The following is a 14,614-nucleotide window of genomic DNA, read 5'->3' on the forward strand; positions in this document are numbered from 1 at the left end:
AATAAGTTCCCTGGCTGTGGAGTGTGAGTATATGGCTGTGTGTGCATGCTGGAATCTTGCATCCAAGGGAGCACCTTGGGTCACAGAGGAGCTGTGGCCCTATAGGAGATGCTCACAGATAGTAGTGGCAGGAGAACAGTGGTTAGTAAGAAGTGAAATTAAGCTGTGTGGTAAATTAGTAGCCTTGCTTTCCCTCCAGGCTGCAAACATGTAGATCAGTCCTGAACCCTGCCTTCCTAGGGTTTGTCAGCAGGAACTTATCTAAGAGCAGGTCGATGAGACTCTGGACTCTGTGGAGTGGTTGGAGGATTGGCTAGGTAGTTAAGTTCCTGAGGGACCGTGTCAGCAGTGGAGGAACCTTGGTTTAATGCTGTTTGCTCAGGCTTATCTCTCTCACGTGTGATGTTGCTACAGCTACCCGTATGTGTGTTTTCCAAAAACAGCTAAGAATAATCATGGAAGCTATTCACAAGCCTATGTGAAACATCCATGATTATTTCACTTGGGAGCTGAACTGGCCAAGAATGAAAAGTAAGCAAACAGTGAGTATAGCTAAAATATGGACTGTGGTAAAAGAGAATAAAAGGAACACACATCTTGGGCTGAAACTTGCCATAGCTGTGCAGTATTTCAGCCAAAATACACAAGAGCATTAATCTTTCTGACTTGTACAGCTTAAAGCCTGGTATTTGAAATGCCATAATAAAGCAGCTTCAGCACAGGCTGGGCTGTGGTGTGGCTGTGGTGCAGTGGGGCGGGATACCTGTCTGCAGCACCCAGCCGAAATGGATTAGGTGATGAAATGGTTATGTATTAGTGCATCTGTGTGAAGTGAGACACTAAGCTAACTCATCAATTCTCCAACTAGGGACCAATGAAGGTTCTGGTAACGTACGGTGGAGATCCTATCCCTAAAAGCCCTTTCACTGTGGGAGTTGCTGCTCCACTAGACTTGAGCAAAGTTAAAGTTAATGGACTTGAAAACAGTAAGTACAACATTGGCTTGGGAGCCCCATGGCCTACTTCTGAAGTGTTTCCTTGTTCAGTATGTCCACTGACGTGTTCCAATGAAACATATGGGGGCAAAACACATTTTCTTTAACTTGTTGTATTAAGGGGAAAAACCAGCTGTGTGTACAGTGTGGGCAAGGTTAGTGTTGGGGTGTAGTCCCTGGTGGTGAATGGGGCTGGACTCCTCACCAGACCGGCAACTTGCTGATATAATTTGGTTTCTCTGGAGCTAGGTCACTGTTCAAAGAGATGTAACATCTTAAGTGTGGAATTTCATTCATATAGTCTCATTTTCTGAAAGCAGAACAAGGGCTGTAAAATGTTGTGTTCCTTAGAAGAGCCTCTCTGTTACTGACTGGCCATGCCTTACAGCCTTGTTTAGCACTGTAGCTTTGTAGCTTCTGATTAACCAAGGCACTTTGTTATTTAATTTTTTTCTTTTTCATGTGGAAGGATGTAGACTGAGTAGGGCTCTGGCAATGCTTGCTCCCTTGCTAATATTGCATAAGAGATTTCTTGGAGTGTTGTCAACCACTCGATACTTCATGTAGCAATATAGATTTTTTTGGTCTTTTTTTCAGGAGTGGAAGTAGGGAAGGATCAAGAATTTGTAATTGACACCAGAGGAGCTGGTGGACAAGGTAAACTGGATGTTAATATTTCCAGTCCTATGAGGAAAGCTGTACCATGTCTGGTGGAGCCAGTTCTGGGTAAGGAGTGCAGTACAGCAAAATACATCCCAAGAGAGGAAGGATTGTATGTGGTGGATGTGAGCTACGATGGCAATCCAATCCCAGGCAGCCCCTATACTGTGGAGGCCACTCTGCCTCCAGATCCCTCCAAGGTAAGTAAATAGTAATGGCTGTAACAACAGCTAGTAATGGAAAATTGAATTGTGCTGTCGCATGATGCCCGACTTATATTTGGCCAAACTAGACCCTGGAACATCCTTTCTCAGAGATTGTTTCATTTCAGTTTCATTCGAAGACTCCATGACTCATGGAAGTCAATTTTTAAGAATTGGAATATTTGGAATAACTTTGAACTAATTCTGCAGGCAGTTTGCACAGTGTGGCACATGCATGTGTTCTAACTTAATAGAAGTTGGTTTCATGACCAATGTAATACATATCAAATGTATTAATTGAGATGCTTCTTTGTGGAGAAATAAATTTCAAGAGTAATTCCGTACAGCTATCCATTATTCAGCATGCCTACCCCTTATGTTAGTGACAGATAAAAACAGCTGTGGCAAGGGTATGAATATCTGCCTAGAAACTTCTTTGGAGGAAAGATATACCAGCTTTATGTTGACTGGGAAGAGTGGCAAAGGAAACTTTGCTTTATATGTATTTTTAAGAGCTTATTAGTCAAGTCTTACGTATTAACTAGTCTGTCTAAGGTCATCTGTGGTACAGCAGTATGAAAGAATTAGTATCTGAGCTGCACATTCTCTCCTAGGTAAAAGCTCACGGGCCAGGTCTTCGAGGAGGCCTCGTTGGAAAACCAGCTCAATTTACAATAGATACCAAAGGGGCAGGAACTGGAGGTTTGGGTTTGACGGTGGAAGGCCCGTGTGAAGCTAAGATTGAATGCTCGGACAACGGCGATGGAACGTGCTCTGTCTCCTATCTGCCTACCAAGCCTGGAGAGTACTTTGTAAACATCCTCTTTGAAGAGGTTCACATTCCTGGTTCACCATTCAAAGCAGACATAGAAATGCCATTTGATGTCTCTAAGGTCGTTGCCACAGGACCAGGTCTCGAACGTGGCAAAGTAGGTGAGGCAGGGCTGCTGAATGTTGACTGTACAGAAGCAGGTCCTGGTAACCTGCGGGTGGACATAGTGTCGGATACTGGTTCCAAAGCTGAGATCCAGATTGATGATAACAAGGATGGGACCTATGTTGTGACATATGTGCCGCTCTCAGCTGGCATGTACACAATCAAGATGAAATATGGAGGAGAGCAAGTGCCTAAATTCCCTGCTCGGGTCAAAGTGGAGCCAGCTGTGGACACAAGCAGAGTTAAAGTGTTTGGGCCCGGAGTGGAAGGGAAAGGTAAGAGCAACCTCATTCCTGTTATCAGAGCTCTTAGGATTTAAGATCCTTTACCCAGCGAGAATTCTGAGCAATGCAAGTTGTAATAGCTTTGCATATTCCCATGGCAACCCTTGAAGGATATGTTTCATTATGTTCCCAAATGTTGTTTATCTTGCTGGTTCACAAAATGTTCTGTTGTCTGAAATGAGTGTGCTTCTTGAAATGACCCTTCAAAACATTATCCTGCAGATGTCTTCCGAGAAGCTACAACGGAGTTCACTGTGGATGCCCGACCTCTAACGAAAGCTGGTGGTGACCACATCAGGACACAGATCACAAGCCCATCCGGCTCCCCCACAGACTGTCAGATCCAAGACAATGCCGATGGGACATATGCAGTGGAGTACACACCATTTGAAAAGGGTAACCTCTGTGGTTGTTTTTTGTCTTTTTTTAAAAAAAAAGAAAACTTGAGAGGGGAAATCCAGCAGCAAGCAACGCTTCTGATACTTTCATTTGGCAAACTGCTGAGGTCTGCCAGGAACTTCTTGGCATTCTCAGAGGGATTTTTGCAAGCGGGGGAGCTAATTCTGCAGAAAATACCTCTTTTAACTTGAAGAAATGACTTACAGTAGCTTATCTTCAAAACAGCACATAGATGGCTTCTCAGTTACGAAACGCTGCTAAAGTCTTGTGAAATGCAGGAGGAAGGTCTTATCTACCTCCTGACATCTAAATCTGTAGGATCTTGTAGGAGTGATGCAAGCAGAATATTTAGGGAGTTCAGAACATGTTTTCCTCCTCCTCTAACAGGTCCACACACAGTCAGTGTAACATATGATGGCGTGCCTGTGCCAAACAGTCCCTTCAGAGTGAATGTGACGGAGGGCTGCCATCCATCACGTGTTAAGGCACAAGGACCTGGACTCAAAGAAGCTTTCACAAATCAGCCAAATGCCTTTTCAGTTGTCACCAGGTAACCAGGCCAACTTGATCTTTCGAGAATATCTGAGGGAGGGAGGAGCATGGAGGGCTCTGCAACATAAGATCCTAAAACCGGTACAAATATTTATAAAATAACCAAACTATGTCCTCTTGATTAATGTGTTTGCTACCTCATAGGATACTGAGCTCTCTGTTCTGCAGAGGTTATGAGCTGATAATGGTTGAGGATAAAATTCTGGGAAATGTCAGCGAGGTTATGCTGAACTGCTTTGCATTCCAGAGCACGCTAAAGGCAGGGCATCAGAAGTGAGGTTGCTGCTTTTCCAGAAGGGCAGAAATGTAGTGTGAGTGCAGTGAAGCTGCTGCAGCAAAGGGGTAATTCTAACAATGTGCCTTTCTCATCTGCAGAGGGGCAGGAATTGGTGGCCTTGGAATAACTGTTGAGGGGCCTTCAGAGTCTAAAATCAGCTGTAAAGACAACAAGGATGGGAGCTGCAGTGCTGAGTACGTTCCTTATGTTCCAGGAGACTACGATGTCAATATTACATATGGGGGAGAGCATATTCCTGGTAAGAGCACTTGTTCAGTGGCTTTCAAAGGAAGAAAAGTGTTGAGTTGGTGCCTTTGCTTTGTCTTACTCTTGCTTGGGGGATGTTGAGGTTGTGATGTTCTGCTTTTCCCGAGAATAAAGGCAGAAACTGTAGCATCTGGGTGAGAGGAGCAAAAAAGTGTATCCAGATGGGTGGAGTAAGAAAAAGGGTACTAGCTTTAACAAACAACTGATAGAGCCCATTCTGGTTGTGTTGGGGCAGGGGGTATGTGATTTTAGTAATGCGCAACTTGTTGGGGTAAGAAAATAATCCCTTTCATTTGTGTATGTCTTCAAGACTGTTCTGCAGTAAAATAGTCTAATGGAGATTATATTAAATATTGTCATGGGAACTCACAATATATTAAGCATATATTGCCATAGGGGTTATATTAAATGCTACAAGTTTTGATCACTGCAGAAAGCAGTGACTGTTCTGAAAACAAGCATTTGTCTGTGTGTTTGCAGTGGATGCAAAGCTGAAGTGGTTTAAGCAATGTTCCAGATACATCTGGCAGCCAGCAGCTTACAATTAGAAGAAGGATGTTTTTCTCGAGACCATTAATTCATGCTCCTAAATGCCAGGCACGTTTTGCTGCAGTGTGTGCTTACACACTGTCATACAGCATATAGCTAGGTGTCCTTTCCCAGACGTTCAGAGGGAGCTGGTTCTGTCCTGTTGGCCCTCTTTTATTCATCAACATATTGAAATTGATAAAATGTGAAGGAAACGAGAGTCTGTGTTTTGATCAGTTGCTTGTGCCTTGGGAATTTTATTCTTTATTGATTTAGTGCATAGTGAAGGCTGAGCTGGTGCTGTCTTTTATCTGTAACTTGTCTTATTTGAGTGCTATGGAAGTGTCTGTGGTATGAAAGAGGCCCAGTCCCAAAGCCATAGCCAACCATTTGCATTCATGTGGGCGTTTTCCTGAAACTGTTCAATCTGTGTTGTTCAACACCACTTGTGTTAACTTCCAGGCAGTCCTTTCAAGGTTCCTGTGAAGGATGTTGTGGATCCCAGCAAGGTGAAGATTGCAGGACCAGGCCTGGGAACAGCTGTTCGAGCCAAAATCCCACAGTCCTTTACTGTGGACACCAGCAAGGCAGGAGTGGCACCCCTGGAGGTGGTGGTGGCAGGACCCAGAGGTAAGAACCAAAGCGCTGCATCTGGCTGTATCCATCTACATTGGGGTGGGGAGTATGGTCCTGGCCCTGCTTGCAGGGGTGGTGATGCCACTTGATGATTTTCCCTCAGCCCCTTGCTAGCAAGCAAGAGCCAATTCACTGCCCAAGGGTCAGGTCACCCTGTGTGAGTGCCCTCCAGGTAACAGTTCTTTATTTTAGTGGATGAGACGGATTCCCAGGGATGGCGCTCTCCATTGAAAAACCTTTCGGATTTTCTTAAGGGTGATCCAAAGGGTGACACTGCGACAGGTTTGAACTCTCACTAACTAATGGCAGCTTTGGCGCTCAGAAATCTAACTGGCAACAGCAAGGAATCATCTGAGGGAGGGAGTGGGAGCAAACTGTGCTTCTTTCAAGGCTTTCCATGACAACTATATATTTCTTTTGCACTTGCTATACTGCTAATCCTTCCTGTGTTTTCAAGCCAACTTGTAATTACAGGCTGCTTTGTGTGATCTGTGCTGATATGTCACATAATCTGCAGTAGATTTGGCTTGATGCAAATTGAAATAATTGATCCTGCTTTCTTAGAACTTTGGCAGCTTGCAGGGTTCTCCTGTCTAGGCAGTGAGCCTACCTTTCTTAATACCTGACTCAAATTGATGAATGCTATGCACTAACTGGCTTTAAGGCTCGACTCTGTGCAGTGAATCTCAGTATGTAATCTTGTAAATGACTGTTCAGGCAGTTATAACCATTACCTACTCGTTTTCTTTCTGGGAGGACCTTTAATGTATTTTGAGTAATTGCCCTTGACCTGGCTGCAGAAAAGCAGATTTTTCACCAGTATTTTCATGATAGCTATTGTTTACAATAAGATCGGAATCCAAAGAGCAGTGAATGACAGATCTATCTTGAACCAATGGCTCTTGAATACAAAATAAGGGAAACTGATCCGTGCTGACTGCATTCATTTTTAAAAAAATAAATAAATAAACCTAGCTTTTTGCAAACTGTAAATCAGCAGAACATCTTGGAGCTTCATACAGCAAATGGCTGATGAGGAACTGAATTATAGTAGTACAGCTGAGAAAGTTATCTGTTGCTTTTTTAGGAATTGTGGAGCCTGTTAATGTAGTAGACAATGGAGATGGCACCCACACAGTGGTGTACACCCCTACACAGGAGGGACCATACATGATCTCTGTCAAATATGCAGACGAAGAGATTCCTCGCAGGTAAGGTGCTAAGGATAAACGTAGGTAACCTGAGGAATTCCTGACTGATTGTGTTCCAGGGATTGGCTGGGCGTATGTTAAAGACTCAGGTAAAGCTGGTAGCAGTGCCAGTGCCTGTTGAGTTGTCCACCCATCCACTGTGTACTGCAGTAATGATCAACCTTGATTTTAGGAGTAGAAATCAATAATGGGTTTCTCTTTCAGCCCCTTCAAGGTGAAAGTGCTTCCTACATATGATGCCAGTAAAGTGACAGCGAGTGGACCAGGTCTCAGTTCCTATGGCATACCAGCCAGCCTGCCTGTGGAGTTTGCTGTGGATGCTAAAGATGCCGGGCAGGGACTTCTCACTGTGCAGATAACTGTGAGTAACTGCAAAGCCATGCAGGACACCTCTGCCTTAGTCATCCTCTGTACTATATTTGGCTTATAATTAACCTTACACTCTGCAAATTACCCAAATGAGATAAGTACAGCTTCTTACAAGATTACAGAAATGATGGAATTTGAGATGGAGACAGCCTTCTATCAGTGTGGTTCAGCAAGGCCACATTGTAACTTCCACACTGAGCAGTGTGTGATGAGAAATTAAAAAAGAAGTTTCCCTCAAGGTTACTCAAAATCATAAGCCACTTAAAGAGATACTACAGGAATGTTTTTATTTGACTTAGTTATTGCTTTCCCTGACGTTTCTGATGCTTGGTCTCTGTGGCCTCTGCAGAAAGGTCTCTGTTTAGTGGGTCATAAAGCACGTTTCTCAGCCCTGGCATGCCTAGGTCATGGCATGGTGGCTGTACTTGCTGTTCTGCATTCTTGCTCCCATGCTATCCCATCTGCTCAGGGTGCTGCCAAGCGATTGGCTTTATTCTGGAATGTAAGTGTGTCCTTGAAGGATCTGTATTACTTATCAGAGCTCCCAGCATGGCTACAGCTTTGAAGATCAAGTTCTACAAGCCCTGTGTGGTGGGAATGCATTTGTTTGCTACAATTTCTGGTTCTGATCTGTTGAATGTCAAATGTTTCTCTGGAAGGAGCAAGCTCTTTCACACTGTACCTGAAATCTCAAGTTCTTTGCAGCTTATACTGTACCCTTGTCAATTAAAGTCATTTATTACAGGAAGGCGTCAACATGTAGCTCTCTGTGTGAGCAACTCTGGAAGGCTTTCCAAAGTGCTTATACTTCACAGTTAAGTTGCTCTGAAAGCTGGGGGTTCTTCAGAAGCATTTTGCAGAGTGCTGATTGTGGTTTTAGATAAGAAAGCTTGATGCTAAAGCACAGATCCTTATATTCAGTGTAGAAGTGGTAGTTGAAGGGACTATGTGGGCCTGCTCTTAAGTGCAGGCCCTGCAAGCTCTCAGGAGCTGAGTGCCTCACTGAGGAGCATTGCTTGGTATCATGTAAAGGACTGTTACTGATAGCCCTGACTGTTTTACAGTAATCTGACATGTCCTTGCTTCTGGAAGTCAATTCCTGCTGATTCATTTCTGATCCTCTTTGAGACTATCTAAGTATCATTGTGAACAGCTTTGCTGTCCTGCTGAAGAGAATCCTGACTGACTTCAGAGTGCCTAAATCTGCTTTGCTTTCCTCAGGACCAAGAGGGCAAGCCCAAGAGAGTGGACATTCATGACAACAAGGATGGCACATACACAGTGACCTACGTCCCTGACAAAACGGGCCGCTATACGATTGGTGTGAAGTACGGTGGGGATGACATCCCATCCTCTCCCTACCGAATCCGGGCGTCTCCAGCAGGGGATGCCAGCAAGTGTTTGGCCACAGGTGTGTGCTGGGGTCTACTGCTGTTGTTTGTATGTGGTGTAAAGCATCCATCAGAGGGTTGTGCGGTTGGTGTGACAGACTGCACGTGCTCCCTGTGCAACATCTAATGAGAGGGAATTCTTAAAAAATGCTAATTTGAAGGGAGAAAAAGCACAAGGGGTTTGCTATGGTAGAACACATGAGAGTCTTGTGTAATCTGGCTGCTCTTACAAGAGGGTTTTTCATACAGATAAAGAACCCTCCACCCCATGGGTGAACAGGAATCTCTTGTAGTCTCCAGCAAAATCTTTCAGACTGCCTGGGGTGTTGTTATAAAGAGCCAGATGCAACTGAAGTTTGATGCTTGTTTTGGCCTAGGTAAATTCTGTTGAGAATTGCAGTGAGGTTGATTTAAAAATAACACATCTGCACATGTTCCCTGCATTCAGACTCCTTGCACTGCTAGCGTTGCAAGAAGCTTTTCATTCTGAACAAAAGCAGAATTAATGTTGGGGGTATAAGTAGTTGGCTGTGTGCTTCAAGACTAGCAAATCCTGTTCAGGCTGGGTATTACTGATAGTGTTCTCTGCTGCCTTTCTGTCTGATCAAGGTTGGCCAGGGTAAAGGTGGGATTTTGGAAGAGGTGTTAAAAATAAAAAAAAGGGATCTTCAAGGTTAAGAAGTTAGTATACTCAAAAACCTCTGCCTCAAAAATCAGTGCCTCGACAGAGGGGAAGGATTCCAAATTTTTTGCCATTGGAGCTCATTTATAGCTACAGTCCTTACCCATTCTCAGGCCAGATGGTCACCATGCAGTTTTGAGCCACCACAGCCCGCTGCCACCTCCCAGCCAGCCAGAGGCTATGGGGAGGAGTATGGGTAGGAACTAGTTATGGTATCATCACTGAATGTTAGGTCCAGGATTTCTAAATAAATTGGGCAAGGCCAAATTGAACAGGGAAACTTAATCTGTGGTTGTAGACCCGTGAGAGTGTCTGAGCATTGTACCGACCTGAATTGTGCATGAGAGCGTACCTGGTGTCAGGCCAGCAGCTGGCTGCTCTCAGGCCTGTTTAAACCAGAGATATATTCCTGGCACAATGGAAAAAACAGAGCGGCAGGTATCCCCTTTGCTTCAAAATTTGTTTAAAAGAGACCTTAATGGCTCAATCTGATGCTGTTCCAAGTAACTCAAGTTGCTAACTATTCATAATAACGGTAATGGCAATTCCTCTTAGATGCCAGTTTAAATTTCCCATTTCCAAGAAGTGCCTTTGAGTCTCTGCTGCAAAGCTGAAATGCAATCACTGTAGGAGTGGATGCTGGAATACTGCTCAGGTATTAAAATGACAGGTTTGTTGCCATTTGAAAGCGAGCCATTTACCCAGTAACAAGCGGTGGTCAAAAACACAAGTATCAAATACACAGTGCAAACATGAGTTAATAGCTCTCATTTAAACATAGCGTTCCTCAGGCTGGATCTGCTCGATTTGGGCATTGTTTCATGATTTTTTTGGATGTGTGGCAAAACAGTGGAAAATGGTTGGCTGGTAACGTAAAAGGAGACGTGGCCCTGGCTGCTACTGTGCCCACTGCGAGTGTCCCTGCTGTACATCTGCTCCCCAGAGCATCTGTGGGGTGCTTGGTGCCGGGCTGCCTGCCTCGAGGCAGCCCTCTGAATGGTTTCTGCCCCAAAACTTGCCTTGCAGGTCCTGGAATTGCACCCACAGTGAGGACTGGTGAGGAAGTTGGTTTTGTGGTGGACGCCAAATCAGCAGGGAAGGGAAAAGTGACGTGCACCGTCCTGACGCCAGATGGGACAGAAGCTGAGGCAGACGTTGTTGAAAACGAAGACGGGACTTATGATATCTTCTACACTGCTGCCAAACCAGGAACCTACGTGATTTACGTCCGCTTCGGTGGGGTGGACATTCCCAACAGTCCTTTCACTGTGATGGTAAGCCAGCTCTGCTCACAGATACCTCCCACTTGGATTCCTGCTTCCACGTTTTATTCAGTGATAGGTTAACTCTGTGTGCGTGTAAATTTTTGTTGGCGTTTATTAGACCAGCAGGAGCTAATGGGTCCTTGTTCCTTGTTATTTCGAGCAGTTAGGTGAGCCATCGCAGGGTGAAAGCTTGGCTGCTCTGGTCCAAAATGTTTCATTTCCTGACCATGTAGTTCTTTTTCTAAACTATGTAAGAGTGGTTGTAATCAGCCTCTAAGACCAATTATTTTAGCTCTTGTCAGCTACAGTGCTCTGACTTGTCTGTCTTTCACTCTATAACATTGACCCCAAGGTAAGAAACAGTGTGCTGACAGATCCCGAGGAAGCGGGCTGTTAGCTCACACTTAAAAATGATTTGCAAATGCTCGCTAAAGTGTTACAGCCAAATTCCCCTCCTAATTACATCCCTTCCCGCATGCAATCCTTCAGCATGCTTAGGTTTAAAAAGCAAACAAAACCCCGGTGTGTTGCTGGGAACAAGCTAGGTGCCTCTGAGGGCTCACAGAAGCCCTTTGAGCAAAAGCTTGGAAACGAAGTGCAGAAGGGTAGCAGGGGCTCTAGCTGAATATGGGCTGAGTTGTGCACAAAGAGTCTCAGGCCTAAGATTCTCGCCTCCCTTCCTGTGCCAGTCCCATAAGGAAGCATCTCTGAAACTCAGTTCCACCTAAGCATAGGTGCTGCTCTCCAGCTTCCCTCCAAGCCTCCCAGGGCTGGCTTTGTCCCTTTGGCTGCATGGGTGACTGTCTCCCCATATCTCCCTGGTGGGTGCGGGTGGGGGGAGGAAGGTGCCCAGCAGCAGGCGGGTCATGTTGTGTGAAACATGAGGAGTGCTGAGACAGGAACAATGCTAACCTGCCTTTACCACTGACCAGGCTGTAGATGCAGATGATGCTGCTGTGCGGTCGCAGGAGACAGTGGGTGCGTCCCCCCCCGGATTCCGCCCTTGGGTACACAATTTTTACTTTTTTTTGGTTGTTTTCCCCCATCTGTGTTCCATTTCAGATGACAGCCTGCTTCTTGGGACTGCTTGATTCTTTCTGGTCATTGTATTCATTCTTTCTATTTGATCAATTGTTCTCGGAATCCAGCCCTGTTTTTTCCATGCTGCTTGAAGGGAGTCTCCAAGTAAACTCTCAGTAACATCCTAAATACGAAGAGGATCATTACACCTACAGCTTCTACTTCTGCAATGTCTCCTGTTGGCAAAAGCAACCTGACCGCATCGCTCTGATTTTCCAGTAAAATAGCACCGTGTCTTGAGTCCAGAGTCGCATTGTGAAACTTGTTTCTGTTGTCAATTTTGTGTTGCAATCACTCTGCCACATTCAAATCACTTTCTCTTCCAGGCCTTAAGCAACTAAATCCTTTCCGATGGAGCCACTCTGGGTCTTGCGTGCGCTGCGTTGTCTCCCACGCTCTTGCGTTCCATGTTGACCACTCACTTTTTTCCAGCATGCCTTCCATCCGCACCATGTTTGATTTGCTCTGCTCTGCGATGTGGTGTTATGGAGGAAAGCTTGACGGGATGCTCTAGTTGAGCCCCAGCCAGTGGCTGCTGACCACCATAATCACCGCGCCTTGTCCTGCTTCTGCTCACAGCGGGGTGGCTCAGTGCTCAGCTCCCTTGTGCTGCCTTTGGTTGTGATGTGATCGAGCCTTTTGCTTCCCACAGGTCACAGAAGAGGCTTATGTACCAGTTGGCGACATGAACGGCATGGGATTCCGGCCCTTCGATATGGTTATCCCCTTTGCTGTAAGGAAAGGAGAAATAACAGGTACCAAAGGATGTGGAGCTTGTTGGGAAGGCTTTGCCCTTTGTGAGCACGTTTGTCCATTTGCAGCTAGCAGTCTGTGTGGTCGAGACCATAGCATGCAGAGGAGAATTGTATTACGCCAGGAGCTCAGTTGCTTAATTTCACATCAAGTGGCATCCACTGGGGTTTGAGTGGGATACGCCTGTGATGCCCTGAATTCTTGGTGCTGCTGCTGCCCTTGGGGCTGGGCTGGGAAGTTCTGCACTGCAGGACCAGCTGCTGATTTTTACCCTCCAGAGCAACTATATACATACTTGATTGGCCTTCACCCCACCGTGTCCCTTCTCCAAAACAGTCAAGCCTTCTCAACAGTTGAACTAAACAACCTTAGTGGTCTTTTCCAACCATAAGGATTCTATGATTCTTCTGCACAAGCATCACCTGGCAGCACCCTGTTGTGCTGAGCTGCACGTGTGGGCTGGGTGCTCTTGCCCTGGCTCAGCCATCCCTCCCCAAGCCATGCTCTGTCCCTGATTGCAGAGGGAGAGCATCTTGCAGTGAAGCCCATCAGTGCCTTTTCTGGGACTCACCATGCAAATGTCAGTGGATGCAGCCAACAGCCCTGCCTGTGGAGTTTGTAAGGTCACAGAACTGCCTGCCAGATGTCTACTGCTGTGCTGTATTCATGTAGCTTTAGTAGAAAACATGTCTGTTTAGTGTTCCCATTAGTCTCCTGTTTGTGCCTGTGGGTAAGTAGTTTAACAATTGCTTGCTTAAAACGGCTAGACAATTCTTTGTGGGTGGGAGAGGGGAAGCAGGCAGTTTCTCCTCCTGTGACTCACATGGTGCCTTTTCGTAGGTGAAGTACACATGCCCTCCGGAAAAACTGATACACCAGACATTGTGGATAACAAGGATGGCACTGTAACAGTGAGATATGCTCCTACAGAAGTGGGGCTGCATGAGATGCACATAAAATACATGGGAAATCACATCCCAGGTAAGTCTGACAAAGCAGGTGGCTGACAGAGCTGAGCACAGCATCCTGTGAACACATGGTTTCCCTGCTAAGGTTTCTGTAGCCTCATTGTAGCACTGCTGCAAAAGTTGCTTGAGACATTTTAGCACTCAGCAGCAGTTCATCTGCACGCAGTCTGATGAAAAACTAAAGCAAAGGAGTAAGAGCAGGCACATGTGAGCTTCCATTGTGGTTTCATAGTACCAGCCAGGCTTAAAATGGATTTTGGTTTTGGAAACTAGCTTTTGTGGCATTTTACTATGGGGAAGAAACATACAATTTTCTAAATACCATTTTTTGGGGGGTTGAAATTTACTGCCTTGTTGCTCAGCAAAACTAATAGTTACAGTACGTGTATATCCTTAAAACTGCATTGGCATAAAAGCTACAATCTGTGCAGAGGACCAAGTGGCTAAAACACTATAGTTACTCTTTCCATCTCAGTGCAATAAAATAAAGCACACATGCACGCTGTGCTGTAATCTTTCTTTCTTCTTGGCTGCTTCTATACAAAAAGAAACCACTGCCTTTCATTCTCTCTTCTCTTCTTTTGTCCTTAGTTCCCCAGCTCCTGCAGCTCCCCACTGGCACTCTGCCCCCCCTGGCAGCTCGGGCTGCCTCACAGGCATTGGGGAAACAGGGCAGCTCTGTGGCACGGTGTGCAGATATGGGGCAGAGAACTGCCAGCTCCACTGGGCTGCTGGTTCTGCTGGGGCATGGAAACTGGCTGAAGCAAGGAGCTCATATAACATGATGCATAGTGCTGCTTCAGTACTGTGTTTGTGTATAGTACTTCTGAGTTCCAAACTGGCTGACATACGGGCTCCATGAGACCATTGTCCTGTGCCTGGCCAGGGGGATGCTGTGCCTCAGTGCTTCCTTCTTGAAGGCTGTCATGAATCAAGCTTGCTTCTGTCTCAGCTGCAGAATCTAGCTTTGGACTTGGAAGCTGTCTGTGCTTTTTTTGAAACTCTACTGGCTGTTGGTGACTGTACTTCTTGTTCTTGCGCACCAGCTTTACTAATCTCAGGCTGGCAAATGCGTTTCTGGATACCCTTCAAATTTGCTTGTTCAGGTTCATTGAGTCAGGCAATGTGCAGTGCTCGTTCCTAATTCTGAGCTGCCC

General features: G+C 45.6%; 1 protein-coding gene across 3 annotated transcripts in view; it reads left to right on the forward strand.

Moving 5' to 3' along the window:
* Positions 1 to 14,614, forward strand: part of FLNB (filamin B) — a 67,706-nt gene that overhangs the window by 39,614 nt on the left and 13,478 nt on the right. For 2 of the 3 annotated variants that reach the window (XM_031607955.2, XM_031607937.2), the window contains exons 19-32: positions 869 to 986; positions 1,593 to 1,855; positions 2,473 to 3,070; positions 3,302 to 3,475; positions 3,866 to 4,028; positions 4,406 to 4,566; positions 5,565 to 5,732; positions 6,826 to 6,949; positions 7,154 to 7,310; positions 8,540 to 8,729; positions 10,418 to 10,665; positions 11,589 to 11,663; positions 12,389 to 12,491; positions 13,330 to 13,470. In XM_031607955.2, the coding sequence (XP_031463815.2) occupies positions 869 to 986; positions 1,593 to 1,855; positions 2,473 to 3,070; positions 3,302 to 3,475; positions 3,866 to 4,028; positions 4,406 to 4,566; positions 5,565 to 5,732; positions 6,826 to 6,949; positions 7,154 to 7,310; positions 8,540 to 8,729; positions 10,418 to 10,665; positions 11,589 to 11,663; positions 12,389 to 12,491; positions 13,330 to 13,470 (2,683 nt within the window). The remainder of the gene's footprint in view (positions 1 to 868; positions 987 to 1,592; positions 1,856 to 2,472; positions 3,071 to 3,301; positions 3,476 to 3,865; positions 4,029 to 4,405; positions 4,567 to 5,564; positions 5,733 to 6,825; positions 6,950 to 7,153; positions 7,311 to 8,539; positions 8,730 to 10,417; positions 10,666 to 11,588; positions 11,664 to 12,388; positions 12,492 to 13,329; positions 13,471 to 14,614) is intronic. The other variant, XM_031607946.2, reaches the window with a different exon arrangement.

The sequence above is a fragment of the Phasianus colchicus genome, chromosome 11 (assembly GCF_987193195.1).
Source record: "Phasianus colchicus chromosome 11, bPhaCol1.hap1.1, whole genome shotgun sequence".
NCBI lineage: Eukaryota > Metazoa > Chordata > Aves > Galliformes > Phasianidae > Phasianus > Phasianus colchicus.